The sequence below is a fragment of the Salminus brasiliensis genome, chromosome 5 (genome assembly GCF_030463535.1).
Source record: "Salminus brasiliensis chromosome 5, fSalBra1.hap2, whole genome shotgun sequence".
NCBI classification, from domain to species: Eukaryota; Metazoa; Chordata; class Actinopteri; order Characiformes; family Bryconidae; genus Salminus; species Salminus brasiliensis.
The window spans coordinates 24,638,497-24,659,371 of NC_132882.1; the positions used below are offsets into that span (position 1 = coordinate 24,638,497).

At 42.3% G+C, this 20,875-nt stretch overlaps 2 protein-coding genes across 4 annotated transcripts; both read left to right on the forward strand.

The window, feature by feature from the left end:
* The first annotated feature begins 633 nt into the window (after positions 1-633).
* Positions 634-14,287, forward strand: arnt (aryl hydrocarbon receptor nuclear translocator). 3 transcript variants are annotated; one of them, XM_072679885.1, is made up of 21 exons: positions 634-940; positions 2,601-2,700; positions 3,238-3,276; positions 3,465-3,512; positions 5,495-5,708; positions 6,415-6,628; positions 7,565-7,667; positions 7,749-7,814; positions 7,905-7,990; positions 8,273-8,349; positions 8,511-8,645; positions 8,752-8,826; positions 8,920-9,071; positions 10,096-10,218; positions 10,577-10,649; positions 10,780-10,819; positions 10,926-11,028; positions 11,228-11,402; positions 11,485-11,665; positions 12,076-12,218; positions 12,322-14,287. In XM_072679885.1, the coding sequence occupies exons 1-21, from the start codon at positions 922-924 to the stop codon at positions 12,406-12,408; spliced, it is 2,253 nt and encodes a 750-aa protein (XP_072535986.1). In that variant the 5' UTR covers positions 634-921; the 3' UTR covers positions 12,409-14,287. The 3 variants fall into 3 exon arrangements, with proteins under 3 accessions (XP_072535986.1, XP_072535987.1, XP_072535988.1); XM_072679886.1 differs by having other exon boundaries at positions 11,488-11,665; XM_072679887.1 differs by lacking the exon at positions 10,096-10,218.
* A 3,319-nt stretch (positions 14,288-17,606) lies between these two features.
* mrpl51 (mitochondrial ribosomal protein L51) lies at positions 17,607-19,825 on the forward strand. Its single transcript, XM_072679889.1, has 4 exons — positions 17,607-17,735; positions 17,902-17,979; positions 18,636-18,743; positions 19,538-19,825. Exons 2-4 carry the CDS (start codon positions 17,910-17,912, stop codon positions 19,732-19,734), a joined length of 375 nt encoding a protein of 124 aa, XP_072535990.1. The 5' UTR covers positions 17,607-17,735; positions 17,902-17,909; the 3' UTR covers positions 19,735-19,825.
* Positions 19,826-20,875: the final 1,050 nt, after the last annotated feature.

The window sequence follows — 20,875 nt, forward strand, 5'->3', positions numbered from 1 at the left end:
AACTAGTTTTTTGACTCTGTACTGATTAATTTACTGACTTTATTGCTTGATTAATAGCTAATGTTATTTTTCTTATAATGGACAAATGACCTTATACGTTGCCCGTAAATACAAACTTCATATTAGCGTCATAACATCATATCTAATGCAGTATTGTTGATATAATACATTATTAGTTTATATATATATATAACCAAACCCAGCTGCACAGAGCAACAAGTAGCAAAGTAGGAAAATAATATTCAGAGACATAAAATGTTCCTTAAATTTAACAAACCGCTTCTTCTGCTTAATTAATTTATTAATTGAATCATGGGAAACATTATATCTGTGTAACGATTTATTAAATCGAAGAAACATTATTTTTCTGCCTTGAAACTCTGAGCTCTCCGTGAAACTCTTCAGCAACACTAAACTACAGACAAGGTCAAGAAACCTGCGTTGCGTCACTCGCAAGCAGTCTACCCGGAGAGCGCTCGAACGGGGCGCGTTCCCATCGCCTCAATCACACTAGAAGAGTCTGCGCTCAGCAACGCGTTTGCTTACAGCTCTGTGCACTCGCTAGGGGGCATAGCTAGGGTACGAGTGCGCGTATTGATGCACGGCGCGAGCCTCTGTCGACTTGCGTGTTTTCGGTGGACCGGCCGAAGCGCCATTTTAGAGCTTTGAGGGGTTTTAAAGAGAAGTAAATCATAACTTTATGAAAAATGACGCGGTTAAGATCGAACAGGAGACGAAAATAATCTGCTCCGCGCCATGATATTACAGGGGTAACCGGTTTTAATAAGCAGCGATTTGAAGGAGGTTAAAAGAAGGGGGGAAAAGACTGGGTTGGCTGTTTGTTTTTCTGCATGTTTTGTTTATACGTTAGCAGGAGAAGCTAGCTAACGTTAGCTAAAACTCTCACAGTTCCAGTCGGATATGGCATCTTCACATTCAGGTACTGCATTCAGCACACAGATTCATGAAGTTTAGCCAACTTTAGTCGATTAGAAACAGCTGTCAGAGGGTCCAGCAGCCGTTTTAGATCAGATCTGACAGCAGACAATTAGCTAGCAAAGTTAGCGCACTGGCTAACCGCACTGAACCAGGTAGCTAGCTAGCTTAACTTATCCATAGAGGTGACAAATCCCAGTCAGGAAAGTAAAATCCACCCCAGGATTGTGTTTCGACTGCAGCTGCAACAGAGACGGTCCAGGCAGTCGAAACCTGCTAAATCCTGGGTCGGAGTTTTACTTTAAGGACCTGGATTTGTCACCATTGCGTTATCCAGTGCTTTTTGGTTGTAAATAGCTCCCGTTAATAAACGTAGCGAGAACGTTTCAGGTGAACTTGCTTAGTCGTCTGTTTAGCTACATTGATGTGATCAGTTTATCTAGCCAGCTAGCTAATATTGAAGTCAGCCTGTAGCTGGTAGCTAGCCACCGTTAGCTTAGCATACATGTAGGCCCAGCTAAGCTAGGCTAAACGAACTAGACTTAACGTGGTTTAATGACGCCCAGCGGGGCAACTTCAGATGCCTTTAAATAGCAGTAGTCCCTCTAGTCCTGGTGACTCCCTTTCTCTGTTAACGTTCAGCTCCAGTCCCTGCCTGCGCTAACAGACTGACATCCGCTAACGGTAGCCTTCAGAAGTCACCTGATGATTTCAGTGAAGTGTGTGTGTGTGTGTGTGTGTGTGTATGAGAAGGGGGTGCATGTGGACTCTTGGACTGAGACTGACACCCAGGTGTCATTCTGACTATTTAATAATATTAACTTTAAATAAAGGTTGGGCCAACATACATTGTTTTAATGTTGATCAAATATATTTTTGTTATTTGGTTGCTGACATTGGTCACTGACACCCTTACTAGTCCTTGTGTGGTTCTCGGAAAGTGACGTTTTAGCTCAGAGGTGTCCGGTCTTATCCGGATAAGTTTGGACACCCCTGTTCTGGTATCAGATATGCCTGATTGTTCAGTCTCTTGGTGTATTTTTCCAGTGACCTTCTTACCTCTGTAAATCAAATACAGATGGTGTTCTAATGTGGATAGAGGATTTGATTGCATTCAGCAACAAAAGTGTAAGTGAGGTCAGGATGTTGGACGGACCATCTCCCAACCTCCTCCCCAGCTCCCCAACTCATCCCAAAAGTATTGGATGGAGCGCCATTATTCCAAAGAACACAGTTCCACTGCTCCACAGCTCAATCCTGGGGGGCTTTATACCCCTTTATAGCCCACACCTGGCATTAGGCATGGTGCCAGTAGGTTCATGTATATGAACTATATATGTATAGTACTTCTCTACATGGAGTAGACAAGCTGTGTGAATGTGTGCATTTGCACATCTGTATGGCAATGGGTTTAACTTGGAGTAACTGAATACCTTCATTTGAAAGGGTTTCCACAAACATTTGGATATATAGTCTATAAGCCAGTGTAAGGTCTGCTCTATGACAGTAAAATTACCTGTGATTTGTACTCCATATAACCACTGTCATGCTCGTGTTCCATCTGGCTGTATGCAAACAGGTTCTCTCACACAACATAGCAATGGTGACACTGCTTAGCTGAATTGGGATGTGATTTATTTTTTTTATTGTTTGTGTGTATGTAGATGTACCTGAGTTGCCTTCATTAGGAATGGCCGTATCAGCTGGATCTCATGCTGGCGCTGGAGCCGTCATGTCAAAGGGCAGCAACAAGCGGTCAGCCAGGTAAGGACTGTGCATTGGATCACGTCTATTGTTAGAGCCGCACTGGTGGTGGCTGCTTAGTATTACAAGGAAATGCAGACTTGTGGTCACCTCAGTAAAAAAGAAAAAAATAAAGGAAGCAGCATGTCAACAGATACAAGTGAACATAAATACAAGGGAGAGTAACAAGCAGTTCTCATTCTGAAGTAGTTGAGATCTTGTGAGCCGTGATCTTGAACATCTTGGGTCCAGATATCTCATGGATGCTTTGTGCCAGCATGTGGATTAGTTAAATTCATCACCGGCTCACCTGATTTAACATCATTAAGTACCGATTTACCAAACCAGGCGTCAGATGGTAACTATAATACTAGACTCTCATTAGGAGAGCTTTGGAAAAGCTTTAATGAACACATTTTAGATGTGTAATATTTCATGGTTGTATCACAGCGATGTTGCAATCAGGTTTGAAAGGAAGCTTCATCATCCTGTTCACACTGATGACTCATGTCAAAACCTTATTATTTTGTCCCCTCTCTGCCTCGTTTCCATTTTCAGCTCTGACTTCGAGGATGATGAAGGAAGTAAGATGTTCAGGTGAGTTTCAGTTTTAGTCATGGCTACCAGAGAAAAGTGTGTCAATTCTGGCCTTATCTTTCCTCTATATCAAGTACAGACAGGTGAGAGTCTTGGGAGAAAAGCTGAACTGCACTAGTGTTAGTTACTATTATGTTGCTGGCAGTTGATTAATCAGACTCTAAAAATGCTTTTTGCTTCTCTTTCAGATGCGATGATGATGCAGGCACCTCCAACGACAAAGAGCGCTTTGCAAGGTACAGAGGAGAGAGAATAAGCAGTGTGTGTGAGGCAGGAAATCAAAGCTGTTGTAGAGTCGCTTGTGTGAATTTAAAACGTGCCCAGTTTGATGGAAGAACTGGGACCCCTGAGTGGTAGCGTCAAACTCTCGCTGAAAGCAAACAGAATAAAGGCATAGGGTGAAATGAATCCTGTCCCTCACACTTTCCAACTTTTCCAATATTTTACCGGATGTACAGTAGCAGTCAAAGGTTTGGGTACAGGTAACAGTGTGTGTTTTGTAAGTGTTAGAAATGTGAGGATGTTTTTGGGGGTTTTTTGTTAGACTGCATTCAGATGGACCATATTCTGTCCAAAAAAACATGATGTCCTATTGAAAGATGTGGATTTCACTGGTTCCCGTTGTTCTGAAGCAGATCCTGTTTTTCAACTCCAGTGGTTAGGCTTTGTTTGTTGTGAGTCATTTTTTGTGAGGCAGCCCATCAAAAATGATGGTGGCCACAGGTCCTTGTCCTCAACAAAACAAGGTAATAAGTGGGGATGTTTTATATAAGTTATTTTGTCCCCCAATTGATCTCCTAATGCTGAGTAACAACTAATCCAGATCCGATATTTGTATAAATAATACAGCCACCCAGTTTAAATTAGATCATGAATTAATAATTAATAAGATCATTAATACTGAAGTAAAATCTTTTTTTTTTTAAATAACAAGTTTCTATAATGAGACATTCTGGACTGATTTATTTAATTTGGTTTTTTTTTTTTTATTAAAACTGCTGTTTTTTTTTTATATATATAATAATCCGGTCTGACTCACCTGATTGAGTTTTCGATAACATGTGTGCTTTAGTATTAGTGTTAGCCTCTTCCCGGTTCTGAATGCACTCTGGTTTAAAAACCAAAGAAAGGCGTGTGGTTGTCCTCCTGAGTTTCCACAATAGTTTTATAAAGTTTCAGATATTCTGTAAGCTATGTTTTCATGTTTCACTGTAAAATAGTTTCACACTGCAGACTCTGGACTCTTTTAAGTATCTTATGAGGACAAGCAATAAGTGTATTTAGTTGGACAATAAGGGAGCATCCAGCGTTTCGCCCATCGAGGTCCACTCTGCTCGCTTTCTACTTTGTAAAACTTGTCACTTGTCAAACTATCAGAAGTTTCAGAAGCAAATTTCTTGCGGAAAACACTTGCTGAACGTAGACTTAAAAAAAAAAAACGCTGCTGGTTGTTCTGTATGTTATTCCAGAGTTTGGATGTCTTTGATATGATTCTAATAAAAAAAAAAAAAAAAACAGTACAACGAAAAGCTCTTTCATTAGTAGGTGAGCCCAAGCATTTGACTGGTAACTGTATATCCCTGTGCACTCCCTGTTTCCCACAAGCTTTGAAGTGTTCCTTGCATGTTCACTTCCTAAAGTTTTTTCTTTTGAGCACTTTCCCTTTTCTCCCTCTCCTTCCTTTCCCCCTCTCCTTCCACTTTCCCTTTCCCCCGCTCTCCTACCTTCCTCTCTCTCTTTCAGGCACCCTGAAGAGACCTTGTTTTCCCCTCACTCATTTTTTCACCCACTCACTTCTCTCCCTTGTTGTGAGATGAAACTGTTTGCTCATTTGAAGAGATCAGTCCTTCTTTCTGTATTCTTCTCTCTCACGCCCGTCTTTGTCTTCATGTTCTCTTTTTCTATAATGGCCATTTTTTTTGGATGCTCTGTTGCCTACGTCTTTTACACTCACTCACATTTGTTTCCATCTTCACTCCTCCTTAAACCTTCCCATCTACTCTATGACCTCACTTTACCATCTCTTTACTCTCTCTCTCTCTCTCTCTCTCTCTCTCGCTCTCTCGCTCTCTCGCTCTCTCGCACACGCTTTCTGTTAAATCTGATCTGTCGTTCTCCAACACCAACGCTATTATTATTATTATTTAAAATTTTTTTTTAAAACCCATCTCCCATCCTCATCCATGGCCTTTGCCCCGTGATCTCCTCCTGACCCCAGGGAGAACCACAGCGAGATTGAGCGTCGGAGGCGGAACAAGATGACCGCCTACATCACCGAATTGTCCGAAATGGTGCCCACATGCAGCGCGTTGGCACGGAAACCAGACAAGCTGACCATCCTGCGCATGGCCGTGTCGCACATGAAATCTCTGGAAGGCAGCGGCAACACAAGGGCTGACGGAGCATACAAGCCATCTTTCCTCACAGACCAGGTATTTAACACTCACCCACACACAGACACGAATAGGTCCGTCACAGTAAAACTTTTTACGTTCTCCTATGTATTTTTCAACCACATAGTAGCTTTTATTTTTTGAATGTCTTTTGAAGGTGTTGTTTATCTTTAAGGACCTTAGAACCTTTGCATCTCAGAGAACCAGAAACAGATGACAGGATATAGATTTTCTTGTTGGGATAAATTGATAGTGTGTTATGGGTAGAAACAACATGTGGTCTGTAACAAAGCTCTTTAAGCATTCAGTACCTTTCTGCATGTTCAGTATTTTATAACATTAGCACCACTGACAGGCAAGGTAAAAAGCATTGGTTGTTTTCATCTAGTTGCATTGGTCAAGGGGTGGATACATTAGGCAGCATACGGTTTGGAACAGTCAGTTCTTGAAGGCAATGTGTAAAAAGCAGGCAGGGAAAATGGTCAAGCGTAAGGATCTGAGCCAATATGACATAAACCAATCATTACCTACCAAAAGTGATCCAAGAACAGACAACCAGTGAATCAGCCACTAGGTAATGGGCACCCAAGGTTCATTGATGCGATTCTCAGAGGCCGTACCTCACAACTTACAGGACTTAAAGGATCTGCTGCTAACGTCTTAGTGCCAGATACCATGTAACATCTTCAGAGGTCAATTTCTCAAACCTTATACCCCTAACAACACTCTGTCTCTCTGGCTAAAGGAGCTGAAGCACTTGATTTTGGAGGCAGCAGATGGTTTCTTGTTCGTGGTGTCGTGTGAGAGCGGACGGGTCGTTTATGTCTCTGACTCGGTCACACCGGTTTTGAACCAGGCTCAGTCTGACTGGCTTGGGTCGTCTCTGTATGACCAGCTCCATCCAGACGACAAGGACAAACTGAGAGAACAGCTCTCCACCAGCGAGAATGCCAACAGTGGTGAGCGTGTAGTGTCTCTCTCTCTCTCTCTCTCTCTCTCTCTCTCTCTCTCTCTCTCTCTCTCTCTCTCTCTCTCTCTCTCTCTCTCTCTCTCTCTCTCTCTCTCTCATAGCCTGTTTGTAATGACACTTTGACCTCTTTTCCACTGCTCGAATAGATCTGAGCACAAAGGGTTATTGCAGCAACTTTTCCTACTGCTACGGTTCAGCTCGGAATGTTGAGGCTGTTTTTCTCAGCACGGTTAGTTAACCACACAGAACCGGGGCCACAGAACCGTTCAGTGGGAGGGCTTAATGACAAGAATAATTGTTAAATTTTAGCACTCCTCAAGTGCAACTTGGTGCATTATAGCATAATACAGTTTTGCATATTCAGTCAGCTACGGGCCTCAGGCAACATCTTTGGACAGCACAGTGTCTAAGGGACTCCAATACCGCTACAGCCACATAAGCAGTCTGCCTGCTGGGCTCAGCCAACATCAGTAACACAACATTAGCACAACCCAACTCGCCTAGCTAGGAAACTAGTATTACCTTCCCGAGGTGAAACTGTCGCATAGTAAAAAAAAAAAAAAAAAAAACACACAGAAAACAGAAGCACTGCATGGATGTATTTTTCTTTGACATGTTTGACACGCACTTGCGTCGCATTAAGAAATGCGCCAACCATGTTTTTGAATGCAACTATGTGCAAAACTCAGTCAGGCCTTAACCCTTGGAACAGTTCAATGCCCACCACTACCTAATGTAGGGAAAAAAACTTTCCATTATTATCAACTAGGGCGGAGATACAAAAACAGCAGATCTGAATTTTCTGAACCAGTTAATTAAAAAGTTAATTATTTAATAACATAAAATAGTTCTTTTTTAAAGAATAAAATAAATAAATGTAAAAATGTACATAAATAAAGGTTGTCTGCCTCTCCCTCTTTTTCAGGGCGAATGCTGGATCTAAAGACGGGTACAGTGAAGAAGGAGGGTAGCCAGTCATCCATGAGGATGAGTATGGGGGCGCGCCGTTCCTTCATCTGCAGAATGAGGTGTCTTCAGCAGCCTTTGTCCTATTCATTTCACCCCTGAATCATTAGCATTGTATTCTAAATGCTGTTATTATTTTTTAGATGTGGTTCTTGTCCTGTGGAGCCAGTGTCCATGAACAGGCTCAGCTTTTTAAAGTCCAGAAACAGGTAAATATCTCTTGCTCGCTTTCTAACAGGTGCGCGCACACACACCCACACACCCACTCTAAGTGCCTCTCTATCTGTCTTTGTTGTCAGGAGTGGTTTGGGCCCTGCTAAAGATGGAGAGCGTCAGTATGTGGTGGTACATTGCACTGGTTACATCAGGTCGTGGCCTCCTGCAGGTAACATGCTAACTCAAAGGGGCCGTGCATGGTGTGTTCACATTCAGCTTAAAAGCACTGCTGTTGTCTCTCAGTGATTTAAAAACGGGCCACCAGCTGCTCTAGCCGAAAGCTGTGGAATTTCATGGAACAATCCAGAGGAAACGACCACCCATCAAAGCATCTATTGTCTGCAGGGAAATGATACACTGCCTATTTGTCCAAAGTGCACAAATCTCCAGGGTCCTAGTGCTGACTATGTGTTCATTTTATGTCAAACACTCAAACTGCTTTCTGTCTCAGGTGTTGCTCTTTCTGAAGAAGAGTGCGACAGTGGCCAAGGAAATCGTTACTGTCTAGTCGCCATTGGGCGGCTACAGGTAAAGTGTGTTCTTGTGTGTAAAAGTAATTCTCAGTCTTCTCCTCTAAAAAGTGATGCAATATGGCCATATAATGGCTATATATAATTTGCCAACAAGATAAGTTATGACGTTTTTTTTTTTTTTTTTGGTTATTTGCTTGTTTATCTGTGTCTGTCTAGGTAACGTGTTGCCCAAGTGATACCAGCTTAAACAGTGTCAGTGTGCCTGTGGAGTTCATTTCTCGCCATAATTGCCAGGGCACATTCACGTTTGTAGATCACCGCTGTGTGGCGACAGTAGGCTACCAGCCTCAGGTTAGTGTCTAAAGCATTGGGTTAAGGTACTTTATCAGCCTTTTGTCACCACTTCTTTCATTAGATTTTTCTTATATATTTTTTTTTATATTGTGTGTGAGTGTAGGAACTTCTGGGGAAGAACTTTCTTGAACTGGCCCATCCGGAGGACCAGGGCTTACTCAGAGACAGCTTGCAGCAGGTAGGTTTGCAGGTGTCTGTGTTGTGAGTCTACTCTCCTGCCTCATAATTTGTTTGGAAGTTTTTATGGCTAAGCTTTGTTGTTTTGACCCAGGTGGTGAAACTGCGTGGTCAGGTACTGTCTGTGATGTTCCGGTTTCGAGCCAAATCACGGGAGTGGATCTGGATGAGAACCAGCTCCTTCACCTTCCAGAACCCATACTCAGAAGAGATAGAGTACATCATCTGCACCAATGCCAATGTCAAGTGAGGCTACATGCGTGTGCACATGCACACATACACACACACATATTTTTATGCTTCTTTTCAGGTGCCAAGCACCTCTTTAGCTCATGAGAAGATAATAGCTTATTACTGAAGTATTGATTTGAAACAGTCAGTCTATTTATTTTGGGTTGATGTGTGTGCAGCTGTAATGCTTTGCTGTTATGTATAATTGTACCAACATTAATCTGATTTTAATGTGATGCGTGCTTGTATGGCTGTATTCCAATGTTAAAAATTTTAATTGCTGTGTGCGCAGTTCTATCAATGGATGATCAGCGTATGATCATGACTTGTGGCCTTGCGGTATATTACTTTGTAAAAAAGGGCACAGAAATCCTCCAGGCCTTTAAAGTCTTTTTTTCTTTTGGTGCTTTTTATACATACTATTGTCATTTGCAGAAATGTTCTCTGGGTAAAATGCATCTTAGTGAGGGTCTTCTATTGTGAACCAATAACATGCAGAAGGACTGATGCTGCCGCTAGGGTTAGAGGAAGAATTTCTGATAAGCGTGTGTTTTGTTGTTGTTGTTGTTGTTGTTGTTTTGTTTGTTTTTCACGTGTAGTGCACTTCTTTTTTTTTTTTTTTTTTTTTTTTTTACATTCATTTATTTTTTTAATTTTTGAAAAATCTGAACCAATCCGTCCCTTACTGCACCTGGGTGAATCTCTGTTGAAGAGATATTATGCTGATGGATGGTGAGGTGTGACGGCCTTCTAGTCCTTCTATCATTATTACCCCCATAGCTGAAAAAGATTGACAGGTTGTGTGTTTATTCACTGTGCTTGCCAGATCAGAAAAGCTGATCTCTCTGTCTTTGTGTGTGTGTGTGTGTGTGTGTATGTATGTGTGTGTATGTATGTGCGCGTGTGTGTGTGCGTGCGTGTGAGTGTTGCGATTGACTTGATGTAGGAAAGTGTGAGTTCACTCTGACCACCATATCTCCACTTCTCCCCTTCCTCCATTCCCCCAATCCCTACATCCCTTTCCCGTTCTGTGTGGCAGTAAAGCTCCAAATCAGGATGCCCTCTCCCCTCTGTCCTCCCCAAGAGGGGCATTGCCCCCTTCTCTGGGGCAGAACAGTCCCAACTGCCCCTCTGCCTCCAGCCCGGGGCAAATGACCACCAGGTGAGATCAGATATCCACGCCCACCCCCACCCCCCCCCAAAGCAGCTGTGTGTCTCCCTGACCACACTGCCCTGGACTCCACTCGTTTAGCTCCTTTTTGTAGTTCCTTCTCTCCTTCTCTCTTTTCTCTTCGTGGTGATCCCTCCTTCTCTTCATGTTGGGGTACAGATGAGTAGATCTAACAGCATGATTGTAGGAACTCTCTATGTGGTCGGTGGTCACAGGAATATGCTGCTGGTTGCCAGGTGATGGGTTTGTGGTGTTTTCTCGGTGGTGGGTTTTATGCAAACAGACCCATTTGGTCTTTTCTTACTATCTCTCTGTCTCTTCTTTTTATGTATCTCTTCCTACGATGTAGGCAGTTGCAGCAGCAGCAGGCAGAGTTGGAGGGAGGTGCAGGGAGAGACGACATGTATGAGGCTCTTCCTCAGGTAAACACGCACTGTTCTACTTGTACCGCAGTTCAGTGGATAATTGTGTGTCTGATACATTTAAATGTGTTTAGCTGCAAATTTTCCATCTTATGTTAAGCCATCTCCACATTTCTGCACTTCCGTCTAGGTTCCAGTGCAGCCAGTTGGAGCCGTTGGTGCTGATCCCAGTAAGGCACCTCATTCAACATCCTTATGGTGACCAATAATAGATCACTAAGCAAACCTACATACAAATATTTACAGTTCTGTTTTTCTTCATCTCTTCCCTGTCAGACCACTCTAAGGTTATGCCTTCCACCGCGCCCCCAGTGAATCAGCAGGTTTACCCTTCAGCTGCATCATTCAGTGCTGCACCTCGGCCCAGCGAGCCCTTCAGGTAGCTCTACAAGACACACACACGCCCCAAAAAATCCTCTAGGTACCTTTGCCAAGGCTACATTCAAACTTTGTTCATCCTGCTGTACCAGTGAAGCTTATCTGCCTGTCTTGACCTAATCCAGTTAGGTCCAGTTTGCAGGCAGTGTATACTGGGCTCATTGTGTGAGCATGGCTTTGTGCGTGCACTCTGTCTCCAGGTCACCAGCAGTGGCCCAGCCCCCTCCCTCTGCAGGTCAGCTCCTAGCACACATGTCCCGTCAGAGTGCCCCCTCTGGACCTGCAGTAAATGGCACCAGCCCCATTCAGGTGCAGTCGGGTAACACGGCGCCCCCTGGAGCCTGGACCGCCGCACGCCCCCCTTTCAGCTCACAGGTAGGCCATGGACACAGCAGCCTGCATGTATTTACTTTTTGGCAGATGTGGGTCTGGGTTCTGATTATGTCTGTGGGTTCAGCAGGTGGGAGGACAGACAGGGAAGAATCAGTCACCCCAGTTTGCTATGGGAGCCTTCAACTCTTCCTCCACATCATCTTCCTCTTTTGGGCAGATGGGTGGAGCTTCAGTCAGTGTTCCATCTAACACATCCAGCTACCCACAGCTCAGCACTCGCAGTAATCCTTCTACCAACGGCTACAGTAAGTGGGGCTATATCTAGGTTTGTATAATGTATTGAAAGGGGCATAAAATGCTTATTCACGTGTGCTGATTTCTAGTGCAGCTTGAACCTGCAGTGCTGAGTGGCGAAGTAGAGAAGTGATCATGTTTCACATTCAGTTAGATCAGGGGTTTTAAGCAAACATGGCTTGCTATTAGAGCATACAGTGAACTCCTCTAGAGAGCTAGCTAGGAAATAACTATTCTAGGAAATGAATGAAAATAACTTTCAATACAGGACAGGCTGCATCAGGTGGAAAGTTTCCTTTTCTTATGTTGTGTAAGATTGCTTGATTGCGGTGACTAGCCAGCATTTAGCTTGGTAAGCTTCTCTTAAGACTGTGTGGTTTTATGAGATAGAAATATATCTCTTGTTCTTGCTGTCTTTTAGGTGATGTCACTCAGTCAGGGTCTCAGTTCCCCTCTAGACCAGCAGAGGCATCAGGCTGGCAGCAGTGGCAGAACCAGCCACACACACAAAACAATGCAGACACGCATTCTCACATACAGAATAACCAGCCAGAGATGTTTAATGTGAGTATTACATGGATACGAACAGTGATAAAAACACCATTATAAAAAAGAAAAGAAAAAAAAATCTAATTTTAAAAATCACATCCCTTTCTTTCTTCTTAAGGATGTTCTGTCCATGTTGGATCAGTCTGCGAACTTCAACAGTGAAGATTTTGGAGAAATTCCCATGTTCCCTCCCTTTGCCGATTGAGTCGTCTCTTCATTCATCTCTTTTTTTTTTTTGTTGTTTTTTATTTTCCGCCATCTGTATTTCTGTTCTCCATTTTATTGATCACGGAGCAACAGGAGAGGAATTGTTTAAAGCCATAACGCAAGGAAAAGGAGAGGGAGCCAAGCAGAAGGTAGCACACAGGGTAGCACAGACTTGCCAGGTTGACTCCTAACGGCTTTAGTGAGCTGAATTTGCTCAGCTGTGGAAGCGACTCTGTGCTTAAACCACGCACAAGCAAACAAAGTTAGCACAACAAGTCCGACACACTGAGTTAATTTCCTTATCTCTACCACCCTACATGGTGCATACAGGCACACACACACACACACACACACACACACACACACACACACACACACACGTACGTGCACAGGTTTGAGTTTCAGACTCGGCTCTAGTCTCAGAAGTATCTGAGATGAGGTGGAGGTGAGAGGATGGAGCCTGGTGTAGGGCGGCCTGAGTGTTGAGTATAATTATTGCACTACCCCTCCTTTTTTTTTTCCCTGCTAAGAGTCACACATCTAAGAGCTCTAGGTGTTATAGGAGGTGGTTCTCTCAGTTTGTATTCTCACGTCCCTATTAGCAAGGAAATACACTGCCTGTCAATGGTTTGATTATGCTTTGAATTTACCTTTTTTTTTTTTTTTCTTTTCACTGATGCTTCCAGCTTAAAGATTTGTTGGTACTTTTGTTGTGTTCACCTTTATAATTGGACCGTATTATTTTCCAAAACTTTTGTTAAAAGCACTGATTTGAAATTACACCTAAAAGGATTAAGTGCTGACATCACGACAGAGAGATTTATTCCTTCATGTGTTTGAAAAGAAAGTTGACATGTAATGTTGGGTTTTTGCAAACTGTCCAATAAAACATGGAAATGTGTTATTTTAAAAGGAAAAAGTACAGATTGTCCCCAAACTTTTGACAGGTTTATTACGTTTAATAGTTACATATCCAGATGTGCATGGACACCCGAAGACACTTCATGCGTGTGCACATTCTGTTCCTCTTCTTCCTTGTTTTCTATGGATACAGATGCTCTTCTCAATTGCCAGATCATATGTTTTCATTTTTATTTGTAATCTGCCGTGTTTTTAGAAGAACCGTGAAAAGAAAACGATACAGCTAAAGCAATAATTATGGACAGGACTGCATTTTTAAAGCCATGTTTTATTGTTCTGATGATGTAATTCTGAGACTGTACAGTAGCTACAAAATTGGCTTCAGCTATTTGTTAAACAGTCAGAGCTCAGCAGTCCACTTTTAACTCCTAGGATTAAAAACAATGTTTTCTGTACTAATTAACTCCACCATCGCCGTAACACTGTCATATTCATTTGGTTACATTTTTATAATATCTACCTTAAACAAAGTGACCGCTGTGTAAAATCTCAGACATTTAACCTTTTTGGGTGGTCTCCTTCCAGTCAGTTCAGTTCAGGACCCTCTAGGGTCCAGAGAACATTCTCGGGCTGTTTTCCTCTATCTCTCCACACTTCAGGGGCACTCTGTAATCCGAAGGTTCTTGCATCATGTTGATTCAGGCCTTTTTTTTTTCTTTCTTTTTTTTTTAATTGAATGTTTTAACTGTCAGCATTTGCATTTAGAAAATGCGGAAACTGGCGTCAGTTCCTTTTTTTTTTTCAGCCGTGGCGAGGGAGGTGTTCTGGTGTATTTGTTGTAATGTATTTGTTTCTGTTAAACCACTTTGGTTTTTCGTCCAGGTTTTTACAACGATGTGAACAGCAGTTTATTAATTACACATAGATCCACAAATATATGAAAATATATGTATATGAAATGTTAAACAAGAGAAAGAGAAGTGTCTGGCTTTTTGTATTAAATTGTTATATTGTCAGGAGACTTGTGCTGTGTTTATTTTAATAGCAAAAAAAGTAACTTTTTCAGTTTTTGAGTGTTACCACTGGTTTAAAGTTTATGTAGTTAGATTCATGAAGGCATTCTTTAGTTGTAGACTTTGGCAATGATAGGCCTACGTCTTCAAGAGTGTTCTTGACTAGATGTAATGAAGGATGAATGCATTTATCTCCTTTAGTTACTTAGTTGTCGTACTAAAGTCTTCCGGGCCTCTTGATGTTGCTGAGCTCATCAGTGCATTCCTTCATTTGATCAGATTATTGATTTGGTCACTCCTGAAGTTTCGGATCTCTCTGCTAGGCTTGTTTTGTTTTTTAAGCCTCCTGAAAACAGATGAATTTGGAGCGAATGCATTTCTCCTTTATTTTATTCATATATTCATATTTCATATAAACCCCTGACTCCTCAGGCCAGAGACCAAACACTTAAACACAAAGATATGTTTGTATTGTAGGTGCATTACAGCCTTTAAATGGCATAATAAAAAGAAATAAATAAAAAAATAAAATTTGTACAGTGTCTAAGATATTCAGTGGTCCGTACACTGGTCATTTAGAATTAAGGGCATGCATTGTACATTTTATGTGCAAGTGAATTTATATATATATATATATATATATATATATATATATATATATATATATATATATATATATATATATATAGGTGAGTTACAAAACCCAAAGTGATCACGAAAGTGGCCAGTGTACTGCAGAGATTAAGCCATTTCACCCATTGATTTGGGCCAGACTGGTCATTAATGCTCTGCCCTCAGTCCAGAGTCTCAGTGGTGAAGGAGCGCATTGTGGATCTCACCATGTTTCACCAGCAGTGACTTAACACTGATCTACAAACTGAAAAAGAATGATGTTCCGTGTTGTTGTGTCACTCCCACAATGAACAAAACAGAAGCTCATTGGTCATCCACGCTCCTCTCTGTCTGTGCTGATGGAGGATCTGCTTAACCTCTCTGGATTAGGTTTCCCCCTGTACTCATTTCTCCCTCCCTCCAGCTCGTTTATGTCCTACCTGTTCCTCCTCTTTCCTCTGTTTCCCTCTCTCTTCTCTTTGCTTGACAGTGATAGCTGCTAAATTGTGTGGTGTAGGTTTACTGTTTCCTTCTCTTTCTCCCTTCCCAACTTTTTATCTGTCTGTATGTCTATCTGTCTACCTGTCTATGCTTCATTGGCCTGACCGAAAACAGCTGGCAAAGCAATAGTACTGATACAGCAGTGGTAAATGTTCACCATCCTTTGCTCTTTCTTTCTTTTCCTCTCTTTCCTTCCTTTCTTCTTTCCTGTTGGTATCCGGTTCCTTCTCTCTCAGTTGGCGCTCAAACTGAGCCACTCTGCATCTGATTGGTGCAGTTCAGTTTTCAGTTTTTCTCTCTCTCTCTCTCTCTCTCTCTCTCTCTCTCTCTCTCTCTCTCTCTCTCTCTCTCTCAGCTGCTCCCTCTGTCCATTCCTTCACTCCTCCACTGAACTGCATCTTATAAATTATTATTTTTGATCAATCTTCAGTCCGTCTCTGAGTATCTGCTCTGTCGTAGCTCACCTCTTCACTCTCACAGGTGATGGATGCTCTGCAGGGTGCCTGGACAGAGGCTGTCTTAATCCCGTATAAGGCCTGACCGTTACCAAGCTCCTCTTTAACTATTCATCGGGGACGCAGGTGCCAAGTGTTGGTGTGGGGTGTCCGGCAGGGCGGCGTGGACACGCTGATACCTGTGATAAGAGAAGTAGAAGTAGGAGGTGATCGAAGACGGCAGGGTAAGTTGCTTACAGTGGCCAGGCATGGGGGTTACAGTTTATTAAAGTGAAGCAAAGGAGGTAATGCTGCTTGATGTTAATAGAGGTAAATAGACAGACAGTCTACATCTGTACTGACCGGTCTACCAGAAAAGAAGCAATACAAGAAGGAGAACCAACAGAAGATGAAAGTTGTACATCAGGTGACCTACCTGAACAAGTCAAGGATGTCAGTGATTTTCTGAGGGATTTTGTGTCGAGGACTGAGGAACTTCTTGAAGGAACCATTTCTTACTGAATGGCCAAGATTAGGGGCAGCACTGTCCACACTGTTGGAAAAGCTATTAGCTGAATAGTCATGGACCTCCCTGTTCCCTCGTCCTGGCTGGACATCGATGTGGACTTGGGCTTCGCTATCTTCTTTTTCCTGCTGCTGTGTGTGTTCCTGCTGGTTACAATGGTGCGCTGTGCCCAGATGGTGCTGGACCCCTACAGTGCCATCTCAGTCTCTACCTACCAAGAGGAACAAGTAGAGGGATGAGCGCAAGACCTCACCACTTAACAGCATGCAAGAACTACACTGACCAGTCATTCTGCACCATATCGGTAACTTTAATGGGTGGAGCTGGACTAGTGCCCAACATTGATAAGAATAGATGAGGATCCTATGGAAACATGCAGTGCATGGAAGAGGTAAAAAATCTTCACCTGAACTTGACCTGCAAAGACTCATTACCCCCACTGAAAATGAAGGTAAAACAAACTGGGACACTGTGATTAATTCACGGGGAATGGAACAACTTTTACTTTTAAATATTGTTGCATTCAGAATGTATTGATAACGTTACCATGCAATAGGTTAAGCACCTAATATTTGGCTCACATCCCTTAGCAAATTGGACTAGCTGACTGTTTATTAGTCCTCCGTCTTCATTATTCCTTCCACATCCACAGTGTACCACTGGCAGCAAAACAGACCCAGAGCATGACGCTGCCGCCACCATGCTTAACAGTTGGTACGAAGTTCTTGGGGTTAAATGCCATCCCCTTTTACTCCTTCCAATATCTTTGTCTTATCTGACCATAAAACATTAAATTCCTCCTCTTTCTTTGTCCATGTGCTCAGCTGCAAGCTTTCATTCAAGAATTTAGTCCAGACCCTGGCAACGTGTCTACACCTCCTAATAACTCACACTTACATACAACTGTTTTATCTGATGATCTTGGAATCTGCAGGAGCCTGACTAGATCACAAAATCTCCTATCACCCTTCTAAGATCTGCACTGTCAAAGCTCTGGGTTATGTGGGCACAGAGAAGTTAGCAGCTGTAGTCCGTCAAGATTACCAATCATGAATTAATACATTAATATGTATGTATGTATTTATTTATGTATTTATTTATTTATTTATTCTGTCGTTTTTAAAATGTTTTGTAGAGTTTACCTGTAATACCTACAGACCAGGCAGTTGTGCTTTTATTTTGCCCGCAGGCTGAAGGCGAGGGCGCTAAAGTGAGAGGGACTTTAATTTTGAAAAGAGAGAACTTCCTTTCTCGCTGTCGCGGCTCGGTCGTTTCTCTTAGCATGCTGAATCTCCAGCAGTGCGGTTAAACTCTGTTTCTGGGAGTTCAGGAATGTCGGTGGAGTTTCCTAATTGAAAAGACATTCACGTTGTACCGAGTAAGACACTCTTGCCTGTGTTTTTCTCGTTAAACTGAAGATGAATGGTCTGACTTCCACAGCAAGGTTAAGCCGTGTCAGTCAGGAGTCTGCTGCAGGTCGCAGTGATGAGCTAAGGCTTCGTTGATCTGAACCTTTACTGTGATTGTGTTTTTATTTTGAACAGGAGCAGAAATGGCTTCATTTGGGAGTTTTCTGAAGCCTGCAGTGTCACTGCTACACTGCATGAGACAGTTCAGCACAGGTGTGTGTGTGTGTGTGTTGGTGCGCGCTGGTGTTTTCGTGTATGTATTGTCTGCTGATGCTTGTGTTCATGACATGGTACTTGTCGGGTGTCCGCTGGGTTTTGTGTGTGCTCTTAGTGTTAATGCCTCAAGGCAGTGTCGCCCACTGGCAGTCCAGATGTTCACATCAGTCAAGTTTCACATCTGCACCTGCATTCAGCTTTGATTCCCTGGTTCAGGTGCGCTGGGGTCTGAAACAGCACAGGAATGTGGATCCCAGATGAGCTCTGATACTGCGAGTGACTGGCTGTGTTCATATTAAAGGACTCCTAGCCTATATTTAGTCCTCTGAAGTCCACTGATGAGATTTTCTGTGTGGCTTATCAACCAAAAACCAAGCCAGATTATTATTTCCATGATGTTTCCTAACCTCTCTATATGTATTGTAATGAAACCAGCTGGTTTTGTTTCTGTGCCTTTTAAGACTGATGTGCTAAATGAGCTCTTTTCTGCCTATGCTGTGCTGTGCTGTGCCTCATTCACAAATCAGTCCAGGCTGAAACACTCTACTGAAGGTAGAATAGGAGGATGTTTGTAAATGTGTTGGTTTTTGTGTTAAAAGCATGCTCTTTTATGGCTTACATTACATAGACTTATTGTGTTGTGTTTCTTTAAGGAACATGGTCTCTGGTGAGAATGCATGGCATCCCAAAGCTGAAAGAAGTTGACCGGTGGACTAAGAAAAGAAGCATGTTTGGAGTTTATGACAACATTGGAATTTTAGGTGAGTTTTCACAAATATGACTTTCAGGCTTGTTTGGGCCTGGTCCTGCTTAAAGACCCTTCTTCCGTTCCATACCACTTTCCAGCTGGAGCCAGAAATGACAATTCTTGCATAATGCTGCTTTAATAGCCTTGACATTTGTTCATATCTTTGTGTAATTAAATGTCAGAAGCGAGTGTGATCACATAGAAATTGATATGTGAATGTGATTTAGAGAAATCTGATTTGGTATAGTTTACCCTGTGCTCAGCCCAGAGCCTTAGACATGAGGCAGCAATAGTCCAGATTTAACATGTGGACCTCAGCTGTAACATTTTCTGTACAGTGTAAATTATTATTTTTAATTCATAATTGTATTTTTTGGACCAAATCAGGTAACCAGTATAGTCTTTTAAACCAGCATGTCGGTGTAATTCATACCTTAAGGGTTCGGACTATATATATATATATATATATATATACATAATTATAGATAAAATTAAGGATTGATTTGACATAAATCACATGCTACACATGCTTTTATAAACATTAGAAGTGCACAGCCAGCTTTCCAAACAGCCACAGGATATTCTGCACATGTCCTCATGCATGCAAGCAAGTGTAATGTAGTTCGTACAGCAACTACATTTCTGCCTGCATGGTGTGTTATCCATTGTGCTGGGCTCTAGAGTTATGTTATTAATTAAAATATTTGTTCTTGATTGGTTGGTTAATAATATTGGCTGTTCACCATCACATACAGTGCATGTTTTTCCAAGGGATTCACTGTATCACTCTGTCTCTAACTGGGTTAGGTGACTTTAAGGTCCACCCCAAGGACCTGATCCTTGGCCCAAGCTGGCTGCGGGGTTTCCGTGGTAACGAGCTCCAGCGCCTCACCAGGAAGAAGCGAATGGTGGGCGATCGGATGATGACTGCAGACAAACACAACCTGGAGAAAAGAATCAGTTACCTCTACCGGCGCTTCAATCGCTACGGAAAACACAGATAGAGACTGTTTTCTCTGCAGTTCCCTCTGTCTCCTGTCCGTCTTTTATTTCCCTTTTTCAGTGTAAAAATGATCAAATAAACATGAACTATTACCAGCTGTCTGTTTTTACCCAGACTAGTCCTACTCTTCACCCCCCACTATGATGCCCCTGGTTACTGCCACTAAGTGGCGCAACTGTTCAACCACTACTGACTGATGATTTAGCTGTTAAAAGCTTTAAAAATGACTTCCACGGTGCTGTTCTGTGTTAGTGAGGACATTTTTCAGTACGAAAATGATTTTGAAAATGAAAATTTCCACTATGATTTTGCTCAAATTCTCCATGTTAGCCCAAATGAGTCTTATTACCAGGGTGAGAAGGAGCTTTCTGAGGCCTTCAGAAAGAAAGTTGTAGATACAGATGAGTCTGTTAAGGGATTTAAAAAGATCTCAGAAAAGTTTAGAAATCGGCTGTTCTGCTGTCCGCTAAATGATTTTACAAGTGCAACAACTGCCAACATGGCCAGATCAGGCCATCCTAGCAAGTACAGTACAACAGCAGACCACAGAATGCATAAAGAAGTGTCCAGTGATCTTAAAATGTCATCACAGGATCTCACCACAGCTGAAGTTGAAGTACATTATCTACTATTAGGAAGAGACCTGATGGTAGAAGCTTTTTGCTATTTAATTTTCATGGGAGGTGTGCAAGGAGGAAACTCCATTTCCAGGGAACACCTAGAACAATGTGCTTTTGACAAATTAATTAAACACAATAACAGAGGACATGTTTGGCGTAAACCAGACAGCATTTTAGGACAGGAACCCATACCAAGGAGGTAGAAATGTCATGGTTTGGGGCTGCTTTTCTGTTGTAGGGCCTGTAGAGCTCTCCAATATAGAATCCACTAGGAATTCTGTATCGTATCAGAGGACGCTTCAGGAAAATGCAAGATCATCTGTTAAAAAAAAAAAAAAAACTAAAGCTGAAACATCACACAGCTGAAAGAACTCTGCATGGAGGAGTGGGTCAAAAACATTCTCCCAGTTGAGGACCGAGACTGGTAGATCATAGTAAATGTCTCACTGAAGAAGGAGATAGGATGTCCAGACTTCCAGGATAATTGCATTTTAAATCACATTTCTTTAGTTTTATGTGTTT